Source organism: Oncorhynchus mykiss, chromosome 3 (assembly GCF_013265735.2).
Source record: "Oncorhynchus mykiss isolate Arlee chromosome 3, USDA_OmykA_1.1, whole genome shotgun sequence".
Lineage (NCBI taxonomy): Eukaryota > Metazoa > Chordata > Actinopteri > Salmoniformes > Salmonidae > Oncorhynchus > Oncorhynchus mykiss.
In genome coordinates, this window is record NC_048567.1 from 53,630,032 (window position 1) to 53,646,627 (window position 16,596).

Here is a 16,596-nt window from a genome sequence, read left to right on the forward strand (position 1 = left end):
TCCAACCTCTCCACCTCTCCTCCCCCTCAACTGGGCTTGGAGAAGCTAATCTCCAGACAATCTCTCATTTGCTCCTCAGGCATTGGGGGCTGGGCATTGGAGAAGTTGACTGTCTTTGTGGAGACATCAAGGTGCACCTGCACAGCGACAGCCACAAACCTTGTTCACAATGTGTCACCTTGTCAACAGTACAGCACTAAATCAGCCATAAAATAAGTAATGGTGGACAAGTGCCAGGCGAATGGCATAATTTTCTTGAACGTACCCCAACTCCTAACTCAAAATAGATTGGAACATGCCTTTACACTTTGTAGTAAAGACGGTTATTCCCTAGCCTAGCACACACACAGACTCAATCATTATCGGGTGTAGGAGATTGTCTTTTAAGGGCCACTAAACACACCGATTGGCACGTGTGTTTTTCTGTTGCTCATTAGAAAAACGAGATTTCAGTCTTGGAGGTGTGTTTCATCCCCGTTTGGTTTTTGACGTTTGTCCCCCATGAGACACTGTAGGCACAGAATAAAATAACCATGATGATGTTTTTGCCAAGGATGTTTTAGTTTTACATCTAACTAAGGTGTTTGGTGCATTATTTCTCAAGTAAGAAAATGTGCAATGTTTTGTCTTATGAAAACAAAGTTGGAGGTGCTGGTCAGGTTTGTCTCACTGTCTATGCTATTGGATAAAGAGCAATCACTGCAGCTGTTCACCCCATGTTAGTGTGCAAATGGACATCATCAAATCAAAACCCAACCTTCATTTACCCGTTGTGATGCACAGATGTTCCAAACTCCGTTTTAGAAGAGACTGACTTTATGACCAAAATTAACCTATTTACACTTTGTAGTCAATTTTGACAGTAGAATAACTGTTTCTGACTCGAATCGATGCCACATCGTCCATTTTTAAAGGGATTTGTTGCTTTTTAAAGGCAGTCACTCTTTAATGTCTTCAAGGTACTTAAATATAACATTAATTGTGTGAACTACTGTACCTCAAACTTCACAGAGGGGTCAAGTGTAAGGCTTTTAGGCTTCACATACACTTTGTCTTTGTCACAGGACACAGTGCACTTGGCCATCTTCAGGATCTGTGCTGCCACTAGGGAAAAAAGGGGAATCCCAGTATTACACATACAATGAACATAGATAACTCTGGAATAGGATCAAATCTGATTTGTACCATACATTACTATACATTCATTTGTCCTTTATCAAGCCACAAAAGTAAGTGATCTATCCTATTATATATCAAAGGCTAATCCAAAATGAGAAGACATGGTCCCTTTGTCTGTTCATATCTGGCCGCCCTGATTCCTGTACCTTTTTCCTTGATGCACTGACCGCTGTCATCACTGCCCTCGTTCTCCTTACTGGTAAACTTCACATTCTTCTCAGGGATCTGGGCATAGATCTGAAGCTAGCAGAGTCAATACTGTGAGTGTTTGTTTCTTTTTAGTTCCCTCATATTAAGTTCATATCAAAGCAATATGTTGTTACAGCCTGCTGGTCAAATTGACAGAGGGGTGGACATTCTGAACCTTGTTTGAGGTCAGTAGGTCACATGACCAAGGAGCTATTGAAATTAGAAACATTGAAAAACATTGAAAAATTGCATGAGATGAAAATAGACAAACTAAAGGGTCTGCAATGTGTAGGCCCACTGAGTGGACATTCTGAACCTTGTTTGAGTCAAATAGGTCACATGACCAAGGAGCTATTGAAATTCGAATGTAGAAAAAGTTTCAACTTTGTTTACGCTCCCTAACTAATTAATCTAGGAATACAAAATGCTGCTTGCTCACATTTCCACATGTTTATTAGCTTTGGAAAGCGAATGAATGTCCAAATCGTGAAAATAAGACCTGTGCAATGTTGTGCGCAATTTGTCCAAAATCATGACACTTATTTGGAGTCTGTGGCTCAAGTGGTTTGAAAGCGCGAATATCCAATTTAAAACTGGTTTTACCTCGGTGGAGAACCGATTCACTTTCTTGTTCACTAATAATTCAAGTTCCTTGAAGTCACGAGGTTAAAATCAAAAGTGAAAGTTATTTTATGCACTATACAGGGCGCAACCATCTGGGCTCAACACAACATATTAGCACGGATTTTCCATAATAACCGAAATAAAAAAAGACACTGTAGCACGATTTCAGAGTGTGGAGTCTCAGAATCCTCGTTCCTCTGAGACACGAACTGTCACTTCAACAGGACAGGTGAGCAATCAAAGTTTCTGAAATAAGAGTCATACAAGTATGATCACGCTTCAATCAATATAGGTCGACCTAATTTTCTGAATAATGACGGAAAAAACACTGATTTTGGAGGGTCTGCCTGTCGACCTAGACAAAATTAGATCCAAGTTGGATTTGTACTTCAAAAACAAAAGGAGGTCTGGAGGAGAGGTATTACAAATTCAAGACTATCCTGGGGACAAGAAGAAGGCTCTGCTCGTTTACCTCGAAGATGCATGTAATTATAAAATTATTTTGAAATCAAAATATTTACATACTGTCAATTTAGACACAAAATCTGATTGTGAATAAATTAGCCTAATTATACAGTTTATCTATTTTGCTCAGGCCTATATCTGAAGTATTGTGATAAACAGTTAATGTAAAGTATTTTGACAAACATCTGAGGCACCAAGATTGTGTTCAGTAATGTAATGTCTTAGGAGCCAAAACAGCAGAATCTGGTTTTGTACAATGGGTTAATTAGGCAGAGACTACATATACTGTACCTAATGATGGTATTTTATCATTTTCCCAGCTCTGCAGAAAGTGTTGGCTAAAAGAGATCATAAGATAGATTTTAAAAAACCCATTGGGGTGGTTGAGCTTCAAGTGAAACTGAAGGAGAATGGCGGTGAAACAAAAGTGAAGAATGTTAAACCACCTCTCTTACCAAAAAGAGACAACAATCTGACTCTTGTGGGAAAATCTGCACTCAACACTGAAGAGAAGGTGATTCTTTGTTTATTTGTTATATTGCATCAAGTTTGCCATATTACAATATTTTGACATGTGTTTTTCTGTGCTTGTCCTTATCTGTGATGTAGCAGCCAGTGTCAGACAGTCAAGCAGGTAAGACTGATATTCATAAAGACACTTATTCATCAATGTATAACATCAGTATGGGAATCATATTCATGTTAATGCTCTCTCTCTCTCTCTCTGTGTGTTTCTGTTTATTTTTCAGATTCAGTGGAGGATAAGGATATTAAAGCAAACACACATACACTGCTTGTTAGAACCACAAAGGAACTTGAAAAGGAGCTCCTTAAATTGTATTTTGACCAGTTTGCATCAGAAGAAGAAGGGGTCAGCATTACAAGACATGGCAATAATAGCTGGATCCTCAAACTGTCCTTTCAGTCAGGTAAGGAGTTTTTTTTTACATAGACTTATATAATTTAAATATTCTTTCCTCCAATTAATATTAAATGATTTACTGTACTGTATATGATTTACTGTATTATTAACCACACACTTGGATTTATTTTACTGTAATCAGTGTACATTTCCACTTTGTACCTGTTGGAATAAACACTGTAATTAGATCTGCCATACTTGTTTATCATTCAGAAGTTACTTTGCTATGACTGTAAAATGGAATGTCTCATCACAGCTGGGAATAGGGGTCATGAGGAAATGCTTCCTTCCCAGTCACAAGAACACAATGGCTGCTATTTGAGTCTTTGCATTTTAGAGAATTTACATTGTTACATTACATGTCATCTACTTATATCAACAGGTGAACATCATATTAGTTTATTTCTTGAGTCTGTTTGGACAATCATGCCCACCAATAAATTATTTACCTCCTGTCAGATGCAGAGAAAGTCCTTGCCAAGAAGGAGCATCAGTATGGCATTTCTGTGGAGGTGTACAATGAGACTGCTGTGGAAGGGAAACTGGACAACAGGCGCTTCGTCCTGACTGGGTTTAATGAGAGCTGCAAGTGCGACATCATCTCTCTGTTCATCGGCAGCTGCAGCCAAGGGGCTGAGCATGCCTGGGAGACCCTGGACGATGGAGACAGAATAGTGGTCAGTTTCAAACAGAACATTGGTGGGTCCACAGATACATCAAAAACATGTATACACAATATCTCTAATATTACGCCATTAAGTGACCAAAAAACGGCATACAATACTAATCTAACTATTAACATTTGATGTTACGCAGACGTAAAGTCCTTCCTTAGGAAATGTTCATCGAAGAAGTACCAGGGCATGGAGATCGGGTCGTGTCGTTTAGAGCTGACAGACTCTGTGCTTGTCCAGGGGGACATGAGCCAAATCAAAGGAGGAGTGGAGGAGGCCCTCAATCTCTACTTCTCCAGCAAAAGGAGCAAAGGAGGAGATATCAAGTCCCAGATCTGGGTTACCAAGGGCAAGAGCATGGTCATCACCTTTGAAGACTGTCATGGTAGGCCCCTTTTCAATTACATTATCCTCTAGAAATAGGATGACGTTTTAAGCTAAACCTGTTCAGTAAATAATTCTGCCCTCTGTTCACCTTATTTCAGTTGCCTATCAGGTTGCGGAACACAAGCATAATTTCGGTGGGGTGGACCTCATAGCTCAGCTATTCTACTCCAGTCTGCAGAAGGCGTTAACAGGGCAAACAGCCCTCCCATCAGACATCCCTTCTAACATAGCCCTTTGTCTCAGTTCAGCACTTTTCGACTTCATTAAATGTGATGAAGCACGCAAGCAGGATTTAACAACTGGACTACGTAAGGTCAATGCTAGCGTCTCCTTCAATATGATCACAGAACCCCCACAGATGGAGCTGGATATGACCATGGAGAAGGAGTCCTTGGGCATGCTCAGACTGGGCCCTAAATGGGGAAGAATTGCCCAGAGAGAGGCTCTGGCCTTGCTAGAGAAATACAAAGAGGTTCAGCTACCCACAGCGGTGGAGGTCTGGGAAAGGGTTGAGAATAGTTGTCTTGGTTTCAAATCCTCTGATGCCAGCATCTCTTACAAGAAGAGCAATGGTGAGATTGTGGTGGTAGGAGTGCAGAATGAGGTGAAGACCCTTGTGGAGAAGATTGAGCACATGGTGAAGAAGGTCAGTGATGAGCTTCAGATGGAGAGGAACACAATAGTAAGAAAAATCTCACTGGACTCCAAAGAGAAGTTTGAGATCATCTGGGATCTTGTCTCTGGCAAACTAGTGGACGTGGAGTTGTCCAAAGATGAAGAAAGCTTCATCATATGTCTAAAGGGTTTGGAGAACAAGGTGAGTACCGCAGAAGGTGTTGTCCATGAGGCAATGGGGAATGTTGAAACCAGACTGCTTAATAATGTATCAGTGCCTTTGATGGAGTTCTTGAAATCTCTGGACCTGAAAAAGTTTGAGAGGAAGCATTTTGCCCAGAACCACATATCGTCTGTATTCCTCCTTAGTGATGGTTCCATCCAGATCCTTGCAGAAAGAGCTGACATCCAGAGAGCTGAAGACACATTACATGAGGTCATCAAAGAGGAAGTCATCAAACTCACACCAGACCAAGCCCATGTGACCAATGGCGAACAATGGGCACAGTTCTTTGCCATACTTAATGGAGACCTCAAATTCACCAAGAACAACCACAATGTCAGAATCTCCGTAACACAGGAGAAGATTGGAGTCTGTGGATTCTCCAGTGTGGTGGCAGATGTGGCAGGGAAGTTGAGGGGATACCTGGACAACAAGAAGCCGGAAACAGTGGATGTCTCTCTCAAATCAGTCCAGGAAGTAGAGTTTGTGGCCTCTTGCATGAACCTCTCAGAGGTCCCTGAAATCAAGGCTCTGGGCGTGACTATACTGCCATGCAAAACACTAGGATCTCCTTGTCTGAAGATCACGGCAGCGAGTGATAAAATCAAAGAGGCCGTAGATGCAGTGAAACAGCAGGTCAGTACAATTACAACGGAGAGGTACACATACTCCAAGGCCGGGGAGTCCAAAGTCCTAGAGAAAAACCAAGCGGATCTGCAGGCCAAGTTCAAGGATTTAGGGTGCAAACTCTACCTATCACCAGTGATTACCCACTGTCAGAAATACAGATACAACATTGAAGGTTGCGTCACTTTAACTGTTGGTCAGGGTAACATCTCCCAACATGCTGCAGATGCTTTGATCTGCCCTCTGAGCAGCAGTCTGTCCTTTGATACTCCGATTGCTAAGCAGTTCCTTCAGATTGGTGGGCCTGATATCAGGAAGGTGTTTGACAAGTTCCTGAAGGAGAGGCAGACTCTACAGCCAGGAGATGTGGTCTTGTCCAACCCAGGCACCCTTGGAGCTCAGCACCTCATCTATGCAGTGCTTCCAGTATGGGGGAAGGACACCTCAACTCTTAGAAATATCAATCTACAGTCGACGGTCCAGGACAGTTTACTGAAAGCAGACATCAAGAAGTGCGTCTCCATATGGATGCCAGCGATTGGGTGCGGTACCTTTGGTTTTCCTGTCACAGAGAGCTGTGCAGCAGTTATCAAGGGAGTCCTCGGTTTCATTAAACAGAAACCCCAACACCTGAGGAACATATTTGTGATAGACTCCGATGCCAAGATAGTGGGGGAGTTCCAGTCAGCCATTGAAGGAGAGGTAAGTCCGCTTCTCAACATTCCATTCGGTGTTTAGTGTTCCTTTTATAATGCCACCTGGCTATATCTGTGATTAACATACCATGTCAAACCTTGGTACATGCTTAGGTTTGATTAAGGAGGAAATGTGCAGTGTTATTGTAAATGGGGTCAAGTATTCCCGTTGAAAGTCAAACCTCTTCTTGTCCTACTTCATTCAACAGGGTTATCGTCGACAACAAATAACCAACAAAACAGCAACAGGCACAACTCCAACTGCTCCCTCTGCAGCCACTGCCCCACATAACACACATCCACCACCACCCCTAGTGGCTAAGCCAGGCTCAGACATCAAAGGTTAGTTCCTTCAACCATACTTTTTGTATAATCATACCATATGGTTGAATACTGCAGGAAACCTAAAGCGTGCCCTGTCCTCACAAATTGATTTGTGTTTGAAGTGTTTGAAGTTTTTAGTATAAGGTTTTTCAAGATGAGTGATGAGAAGAGAATCATCCAGCCCAATGCTTATCTCACTACACCACCTTATGAATTATGCAGACCGATGGATTAAAAGTATGTTTTCCTTGTAATTTTTCTGACAGCCAACTTTCTAGCTCTGCCCATAACTTTTGGACTTTATAGCATTCCCAGAAAGCATGGATAATTGGGTAATTGTTAGTTTTACACTTAAGACATTATGACCGTTATGCTGTAGAATTTGTGAATTTTGTCTTTTGTATAATAAATTATATACATTAGTTTATACTGAATTAAGCATACATTTTAGTTACCTTTAATTTCATTAGTTATGCTCCAACATTCCCTCCATATTGTGCCAACATCAATTCTTTTTAAGTCTTGGTTCCAATAGTTTATTTATTTTTTCTGAGATTGTCAGTTGGATATGTTCTCTGCAAGGTTTTGTATATCTTACCTATCATATGAGCATCATTTTCTGACTCAATGTCCAAAAGATTTTAAATCAAAATGTTGTGATATCTAACTTTTAAGTTTGAAAATATCTTCATTGGTCAGTCCAAAACTAAATGTATTTCCTGTTACCAAATAATTACAGTTTCTGTGCCTTTAATTTTCCAGTTGGACCAATTTATCGGTGAATTCTGAAAAGCCATCCAAGGTGTTCCTAATGTCTGGTGTACTCAGTGTATATTTCGCAAGTAAAAACATTGGGTAGCGAGTTGATACAATTCATCATCTAGAAGGTTAAAACCACCCTCAGGCTTGAGCAGGCTTGAGCCTGTTTCTTATGCTGAGGTCTATAAAGCATTGAAGGCAATAGACACTAAAATGTCTGCAGGTCCAGACAACCTGGACCCTACCGCTTAATAATAGCAGCTGGTGTTATTACTGAAGTCTATGAATCCCTAGTGAACTCAGTTAATAACAACTTCTTCATTAAAAATAACATACTGAGCAGAGTTCAGTCTGGCTTTAGATCGGGGCACATCACCACAACTGCAGCTATGGCAGTGGCAAATTACATCATTAATGCACTTGATAAAAAGCAACATTGTGCTGCTCTGTTTGTGGATTTATCAAAGGCATTTCATTCAGTTGACCATAAATTGTTGCTAGGATGACTCAGTAACATTGGTCTCAGTGAAGGGGCAATAGATTGGTTTAGGAACTATTTTTCTGACAGAACGCAATGTGTACATACTGACAATCACAAGTTTAGCTTTCTTGAGATGAATAAAGGTGTGCCCCAGGGTTCCATTTTAGCTCCTGTGTCCTCAATTTCTATTAATGATTTGGGAAGTGGGATGCAACCAGCAAAGTTACATCTAAATGTAGATGATACAGTCATATACTCATGTTCTCCTTCTCTGGTTCAGGTTGTTCAAGAGCTCCAGACTGCTTTTCAGTCTCTGCGGTCCTCCCTTTATGGTCTCAAACTGGTCTTGAATGTACAACAAACTAAATTCATGACCTTTACCAGAGCTCAAACTCTGCCAGAGAAGGTTAGCATTTGGTGGTTTATCCATTGAAAGAGTGTCATCCTACAAATACCTAGGTATATGGTTGGATGACAAGTTGTCCTTTAAAGTTCATTTAGATAATCTTGTGAGGAAGCTTCAATTGAAATTGGGTCTTTATTTTCGTATTAAGGCGTGCTTCCCGCTTATTGCTAGAAAGAAGCTTGTTCAGGCCACTTTTCTCTCTGTAATTGATAATGGTGACTTGTTGTATATGCATGCAACCTCCTCCGTCTTACAGAGACTGGACTCTGTTTATCATGCATCCTTGAGCTTTATTACAAATGCCAAGTCACTCACTCACCATTGCACCTTGTACCGAATGGTAGGTTGGACCTCACTTTATATGCGCAGGAAGCTACATTTGTATGTGTTCATCTACAAAGCCCTTTTGGGTAAACTCCATCTTTACCTCTGCAGTCTGGTTTCTTTCACCACCAGCAGTTACCATACCCGTTCTGTAAGGTGGTTGCCACTCAAAGTCCCCACGACATTCACAGTATTAGGCAAGACTGCCTTCTCTTCTTGTGCACCAGATGCATGGAATAGTCTACAATCTATGCTTCATCTAGATATGTTAGTGCCACTGAATTAATTTAAAATATTGATGGGAGACTCTTATGGAGGAGTGTAAAATGCTTTTTTTAGGCTGGATAATGTTGTGTGTTTTAATTCTGTAATGTATTGATTGTTGCTGCGTACTTTTTTAAAGAATGTCTTCGGTGGGGTAATTGTTCCATTTGAATTAGATCTGCTTTCTTAATTTTTATTCTATTAACAGTGATTATTAATGGAGTGTCAGTGTTCCTGAAGAAGGGAGACATCACCAAAGAGACAGTGGATGTCATAGTGAATTCCAACAACCATCATCTGAATCTTAAGTCTGGCAAGTGTGTTTAATTCTTTTTAATGGCATGTTCACACAGTTTGTTTTCAGTTTGTTTTCATTTGACGGTGTACGGTAAGTCTCTAACTTACTGTATGTCTTATCTCAACAGGTGTGTCTGGAGCCATCCTAAAGGAAGCTGGGAAATCAGTAGTGGATGAATGCAGAAGAATGGTACAATCACTTGGTAAGGCATACTTTTTTATTCAACCTTAATTTATCCAGGAAGTCCCATTTACAAGAGGACTAAGTCAAGCAATAATACTTGATATGATAAGATTAGGTTATAAAATCAACATTTCCAGAAATAATATAGTATTCAGCTTGCTACCAGACCATTAGTGTTGAACCTTAATCACAGAATACTGATTTGTTTTGTCCCAATTTCCCCAGGTGTCCTGAAGGACAATGATGTTGTGTTCTCATGTGGTGGGAAACTGAACTGTAAGAACATAGCTCAGATAGTTGGGCCCAAGAATGCTGCAAATATCACTACCTCCATAGAGAAGGTCCTTAATCTGTCTGAGCACAGGAAGGCAGTCACAATGTCCATTCCTACTATTGGCACAGGTGATTCAACTGAAATATATTATAAAAATAAATGTTCCATTCCAGTGTCACTTGTACTGATTAATCAATTTATTTGTTTCAATTGATCTATTTCTCACTTTGGATGCTGATGCCTTGTGCTTCAGGGAAAGGTGGCATTGAGCCCAAAGATTCCATCAAGGCCATACTAAAAGGACTGGAGAGTCACATATCACAGATGCCTTCATCCAGCATCAAAATCATCTTCATAGTGGCCTTTGAGCAAAAGATCTTTGACCTCTTGAGAGATTACTTTAACGAAAGGAACCTGGGCCCACACAAAATCGAGCAGGTAGATTTAATCCACCTAAGGCTCATTTGAAAATGTTTTGTTGTTTTGTTGATGAGTGTGATGACTAGAGGTTATGGGTTTTATTTAGGCAAAGGCTGCATCACCATCTACACCTTCTCAGTCCAGTCTTCCCCCAAATCAAGGTCTGACTTTGATACTTTCTTTGAATTTGAAATGAATTCATATTTGTTTACATTTTAAATTAATTCATGGTGTCCTATTTTAAAATGTGCATTGGTATCATTATCACAATATGTGAGTGTGAAATGTTGACCTTTTCCCTCCCCTAGTTAAAATCCTTGGTGTCAGAATTGAAGTGAGGAGAGGCGACATCACTCAAGAAACTGTCAGAGGTATCGTGAATACCACCAACTCAAGAATCAGCTTAACAAGAGGTCTGTATACTGGAAAAAAACGGCATAAAATGTTACATTGTTAGCGCACTCCGGAAAATATGATTTATTCTGTTAATATAACTTTCATCCTACCTACTGGATACAACCTCATTTTAAACATGTTCTCTTCAGGAGTTAGTGCTGCGATTCTCAAAGCAGCTGGGAGCGCAGTTGAACAGGAGTGCAAAACCATTTGTGAGTGTCTCCCATCTAAGGAAAAATATAACCAGTGGTGTATCTCAGCCATTCAGTCTGACTCTTTTCTCTCTCTCTGTCTCTCTGCCGTGTGTCATCTGCTTTATTTCTCCAGGCCCTCTGAGGGCTGATGCAGCAGGGGTGACCAGTGGAGGGGCCCTGCAGTGTGACTTCATCCTCCACATGCTGGGGCCCCACTCTGTGGCTGACACTACACTACGAGTCACCAAGGTGTTGAAGTGCTGTGAGGACAAACAGATCACAACCGTGTCCTTCCCTGCTGTGGGCACTGGTAGGAAATGGTTTATTAGTGGTTCAGTGTTATTACAGGTTATTATAAACAGTTGTTATTGTAGACTCCCAACATGCAGGCATTTTAATTTGTTGAGTTATCCACAGCTATTGTCCTATTTTTCAGCTACAGCTTCAGCTATTTTTTTTAAACGTTCTCATTGTAGGAGGTGGCGGCCTTAATGGTGCCGACTCCATTGGTGCCATCCTCCAGGGCATCCAGGATCATCTATCACAGTGCCTCGTTCCTACCATCATCAAACTGATCTACATTGTCATCTACGAGGACAAGGTCCTGCAGGAGTGTCAGCTGGGGCTCAACCAGTGGAAGACTAGACAGATGGTATGTTAAAGCTAGAATCCTTAATTGAAACGATAACAAAGCCCCTGTTTCGCTAAAAAGCTAAGGGGTAGGGCTGGAGAACCACTCTCAGATCTATAGACAGAGCTATGGATGCAAGGACTGGCCATCGATGATTCAAATGATAGTTTTAAACATGTTTTGAGGATAGTGTTTGTTTATGTTGTTTCTAAACATTGGAGTAAAACAAGCTTATAATTTGGGTTCTGGTGGGGTGCAACATTTCAACTAAGCTCATGAGGCATTTATAAGTTATATTCTTCAAGAATCAATGGGTACATATCATTCATTTTATAAGTCCAAAAATGTATGTAGCTAAGGATTCTAGCTTTAAAGAAATATTGAAAATGTACTAACTTTGTAATAATAATGTCATAACTGCCATTGTTAATAGAACTTAACTTCAGACATACTGTGGATGTATAGTATACTTACACTGAGTGTACAACACATTAGGAACACCTGCTCTTTCCATGACAGACTGACCAGGTGAATCCATGTGTAAGCTATGATCCCTTACTGATGTCACTTGTTAAATCCACTTCAATAAGTGTAGATGAAGGGGAGGAGACAGGTTAAAGAAGGATTTTTAAGCCTTGAGACAATTGTGACATGGATTGTGTATGTGTGCCATTCAGAGGGTGAATGGGAAAGACAAAGATTTGAAGTGTCTTTTAATAGGGTATGGTAGTAGGTGCCAGGCGCACCGGTTTGAGTGTGTCAAGAACTGCAACACTGCTGAGTTTTTCGTGCTCAACAGTTTCCTGTGTGTGTATCAAGAATGGTCCACCACCCAAAGGACATCCAATCAATTTGACACAACTGTGGGAAGCATTGCAGTCAACATGGGCCAGCAGCCCTGTGGAACGCTTTCCACGGGGATGGGGGGTGCAACTAAATATTAGGAATGGGTTCCTAATGTTTTGTACACTCAGTGTACATTACTGTGTATAGTTATTGTTTTTAAACCCATTCTTTGGATTCTCAACCAGGATAAAGATGATCTTTGTAGTGATGATGATGATGATGATGAAGACAGTGACTCTGAGGATGATATTTATGATGATGACACCAGCTCTGGGGAAGGAGAGGGCAGCAGTGGCCAGACAGGTTTGTACAGTTCCAATGTATTACGGCATGTGATGTTATGCGAGAGTGGATGTCTGCTACCTATTCTTCCTCTGTAACCTTTTCCCTTTATCCAGGAAACACCATTGAAGCAGTAATTGGGCCAGTGAAGGTCAAGGTGGTATGTGGGGACATCACTAAGGAGAAAACCGACGCCATCGTCAGCAGTACAAACTCAAGCCTCGATCTGAACTCAGGCAAGATCCCTATTCCAACTTTCAGATCAGCTGAACATATCTGATATTCTTTCATCAGAAAGGTCTTCAAGTGAAGATATTTACACTCATGTTGTTCCTCACTGTGTAGGTGTTTCAGGAGCCATTCTAAAAGCTGCTGGACAGTCGGTTGTGGACGAGTGCAAAGCTTTAGGCATGAGTCTTCCATAAATACACACAAAGTAAACGAGAATTGAAATATGGGTAGCTGGGATAAAAAAAAGTGGTGTTTGTGTAAGAAGTTAGACATGCTAATGCCTTTCTTTTCTGACCCCAGGGACCCAACCCAATGATGGTGTTGTCATGACCAAACCTGGAAACATCCAGGCCAAGCACATCATTCACATGGTGGGGCAGACCAAGGAAGAGGAGATCACCAGCTCCATGCTCAAGGTGTTGAAGATGTGTGAAGACAAGAAAATCCAGTCGGTCTCCATCCCAGCACTTGGAACAGGTAGGCGTGATAACATTGTAGTATCATTGTTAAAAACCTAAAAAGTGGCATTTATTATTTGCTTTGCATGTACTGTAATGACAAAGAAATACAGGCACCAAAAACACAAATGTTTATGCTCCTGTACAGGTGCTGGTAACCTGGGAGCAGTGGAGGTTGGGAATGCAATGTTGCACGCAATAACTGAGCTACAGAAAACCATCGGAAACCCATCAGTTAAAACTATTCACATTGTTATATTCCAAACCAAGATGATGAAGGACTTTGATGAGGTTATGAAAAAGTTCAAAAAGGTGACACCCAAGACTGCTGGTTAGTAGTAACCTAATCGTAACCCAAGTGTTTAATCTTTTTCCACAAGTATTACTATGCATGTTTCTCATACATTATTTCTGTATTTATTTACTTCTACAACAGCCAAAAAGTTATCAAAAACGGTCCAACAAACCACACCAACCCAGCCTGCTCCTACCAAACCAGCCTTGTGTTTGGCCAGCGCCACAGCAGCGGTGGTCTTCCCCAGTATGGAGGCTGAGGTGTACGGGTCCTCCCCTGCCAGCCTGGCTCAGGTGAAGAAACTTCTGGACGAGCTGGTCTCTGAGGAGTGCGTTAGCCAGGACCTGCCCTCCAGCCACTTGCCCCTGCTGCTGGAGCCGCAGAAACAGGCCATCGTGGCCCTGAGCCAGAATAACCAGGTCCGTGTCCTGGTAGCATCCCCAAACAAAGTCACTGTCTCTGGGAAGAAAGACAATGTTTTTTCCGCTGTCCTCCAGATTAGGGACTATCTGCTGGGGGCGAGGGACAGGGATAACCGGGAGGGAGAGGAGAAGAGGATGAGGGAGACAGTGCGCTGGGAGGCCGGAGAGGGAGAGGTCTGGGGAGAGCTGGGTCAGAGTCTCAGCTATGACCTGGAGCTGGCCTGCCACAGGAAAGACAAGAGTTTTAAATATAACCACCAGGGGGAGACATTCACTGTAGATCTGAGCCGAATGCAGCAGACTGACAGCAAAGGGACCATCACCAGGGTCAAAAGGAGCCTTGTGGCAGATTCTGACACAGGTAATACCTTGGTTATATGTTTAGGAAAAAGCTTTATAGTCAAGCATCATTTATAGTTCATACAAATATATAGTTTATCAAAAGTGTATAATACAGAACATCAAAAGAATATGAATTGAAATAATAAACATTTATTTGATACTAACTAATTGATCCTGAGTTTTTACATTGATGATCTGTTCAATGGTTTCCTCTGTGCTTCTGTTTTTCAGCTGTCATTCAGTTCCCACGTAGCTGGACCAGAATGGATGGCAAGGATCTGGAGATAGTCACTCTGGCTCCTAACTCAGGGGAGTACCAGAGCATAGAGAAGGAATTTGTTGCAACCTCCAAGAAACCAAATACTAAAACACAATCAACCGTTCAGATTGTCCAGGTAAATGAACTATTACTGATATGATATACACTGAACAAAAGTTTCATCAGCTGTCCAGGTGGCTGTTCTCAGACGATCCCGCAGGTGAAGAAGCCAGATGTGGAGGTCCTGGCTGGGCTGGCGTAGTTACACATGGTCTGCGGTTGTGAGGCCGGTTGGACTTACTGCCAAATTCTCTAAAATGGTGTTGGACGCGGCTTATGATAGAGAAATTAACATTCAATTATTAGGCAACGGCTCTGGTGGATGTTCCTGCAGTCAGCATACCAATTGTACGCTCCCTCAAAACTTGAGACATCTGTGACATTGTGTTGTGTGACAAAACTGCACATTTTAGAGTGGCCTTTTATTGTTCCCAGCACAAGGTGCACCTTTGGAATGATCATGTTGTTTAATCAGCTTCTTGATATTCCACACATGTCAGATTCATGGATAATCTTGTCAAAGGAGAAATGCTCACTAACAGGTGTAATCAAATTTGTGCACAACATTTTAGAGGAATAAGCTTTTTGTGTGTATGGAACATTTCTGGGATCTTTTATTTCACCTCATGAAACGTGACCAACACTATACATATTGCTTTTATATTTGTGTTCAGTGTAGATTATATACAACCAGGAGAGGAATGTAGTGCTTGTATCACTGACAATATCTATAATGCTTTATCTACAGATCCAGAGGATACAGAGCAAGGACCAGTGGCAGAGGTACGCAGTGAAGAAACAGGCATTGGATAAGAAGTATCCTAGAAACAAGAATGAGCTGAACCTTTACCATGGCACCACCAAAGACATCTGTCAGAAAATCAATGCCTGTGGTTTCAATAGGAGCTTCTGTGGGAGAAACGGTAAAGAACATTCTTTATCAACTCATACACTGTCCTCTCCATTATCATAACAGTAATGCTCTGTAGAGCTTAATCAAACAAAGATTCAAACACATTTTCACTTAAACTGTCTCGTCATTATAGATTCCTGTAGTGAACCCCTCCATTTCATTTCATTTTTAACTTCTTGAACTTTCTTGAATCATTCGGTTTCTCGAATCTTTTGGATTTTCTTTGGTTTCAGCTACTGTTTACGGGGATGGGACCTACTTTGCCAAAGAGACGTGGTACTCGTGCCAGGATGCCTACTCCAACCCAGACGCCAGTGGGCTAAAGTACATGTACCGTGCCAGGGTGCTAGTGGGTAATCCCTGCCTAGGGGTGAGGGGCATGAAGGAGCCGAACCCTCTGAACCCTACTGATCTCCATCAGGGCCTGCATGACTGTGCTGTCAATGACCTGCAGAATCCCTTTATCTATGTGGTGTTCTGTGATGCAGGGGCCTACCCCGACTACCTCATCAGTTTCAAGACTGTCTGAGAGAGACAGTGAGGCGCATGTTGGCCTTTCTTTTTTTTTAAGAATACAGAACTGAAACGCCAATACTGCAAAATGTAACATTTGCACTCTGTAGAAACGACACTATATATACAAAAGTATGTGGACACCCCTTGAAATTAGTAGATTTGCGCTTTCAGCCACACCCATTGCTGACAGGTGTATAAAATCGAGAACACCGCCATGCAATCTCCATAGACAAACATTGGCAGTAGAATGGCTTTATTCAAGAGCTCAGTGACTTTCAATGTGGCACCGTCATAGGATGCCACCTTTCCAACAAGTCAGTTAGTCACATTGCTTCCCTGCTAGAGCTGTTCCGGTCAACTGTTAGTGCTGCTTATTGTGAAGTGAAAACATCTAGGAGGAACAAAGGCTCAGCCGCCA

At 41.5% G+C, this 16,596-nt stretch overlaps 1 protein-coding gene across 3 annotated transcripts; it reads left to right on the top strand.

Moving 5' to 3' along the window:
- The first annotated feature begins 1,737 nt into the window (after positions 1-1,737).
- On the top strand, positions 1,738-16,394 carry parp14rs3 (poly(ADP-ribose) polymerase family member 14-related sequence 3). 3 transcript variants are annotated; one of them, XM_021597347.2, is made up of 26 exons: positions 1,743-2,477; positions 2,778-2,971; positions 3,067-3,091; positions 3,207-3,386; positions 3,839-4,078; positions 4,196-4,438; positions 4,539-6,607; positions 6,810-6,942; positions 9,367-9,471; positions 9,584-9,658; positions 9,865-10,041; positions 10,167-10,351; positions 10,440-10,494; positions 10,642-10,746; positions 10,879-10,941; positions 11,057-11,233; positions 11,400-11,575; positions 12,586-12,703; positions 12,799-12,918; positions 13,028-13,090; positions 13,214-13,390; positions 13,520-13,702; positions 13,808-14,449; positions 14,662-14,825; positions 15,498-15,672; positions 15,896-16,394. In XM_021597347.2, exons 1-26 carry the CDS (start codon positions 2,306-2,308, stop codon positions 16,189-16,191), a joined length of 6,312 nt encoding a protein of 2,103 aa, XP_021453022.2. In that variant the 5' UTR covers positions 1,743-2,305; the 3' UTR covers positions 16,192-16,394. The 3 variants fall into 3 exon arrangements, with proteins under 3 accessions (XP_036830472.1, XP_021453022.2, XP_021453023.2); XM_021597348.2 differs by having other exon boundaries at positions 3,070-3,091; XM_036974577.1 differs by lacking the exons at positions 14,662-14,825; positions 15,498-15,672; positions 15,896-16,394 and having other exon boundaries at positions 1,738-2,477; positions 13,520-13,683; positions 13,808-14,078.
- The last annotated feature ends 202 nt before the right edge of the window (positions 16,395-16,596 follow it).

What these genes read in the sequence shown, in the direction of transcription:
- parp14rs3 (XM_021597347.2), top strand. Translation starts at nt 2,306, where the DNA reads ATGACGGAAAAAACACTGATTTTGGAGGGTCTGCCTGTCGACCTAGAC. An exon ending in CAAACTGTCCTTTCAGTCAG is followed by an intron (nt 3,387 to 3,838) that starts GTAAGGAGTTTT and finishes ACCTCCTGTCAG; the next exon opens with ATGCAGAGAAAGTCCTTGCC. An exon ending in GGTGACACCCAAGACTGCTG is followed by an intron (nt 13,703 to 13,807) that starts GTTAGTAGTAAC and finishes CTTCTACAACAG; the next exon opens with CCAAAAAGTTATCAAAAACG.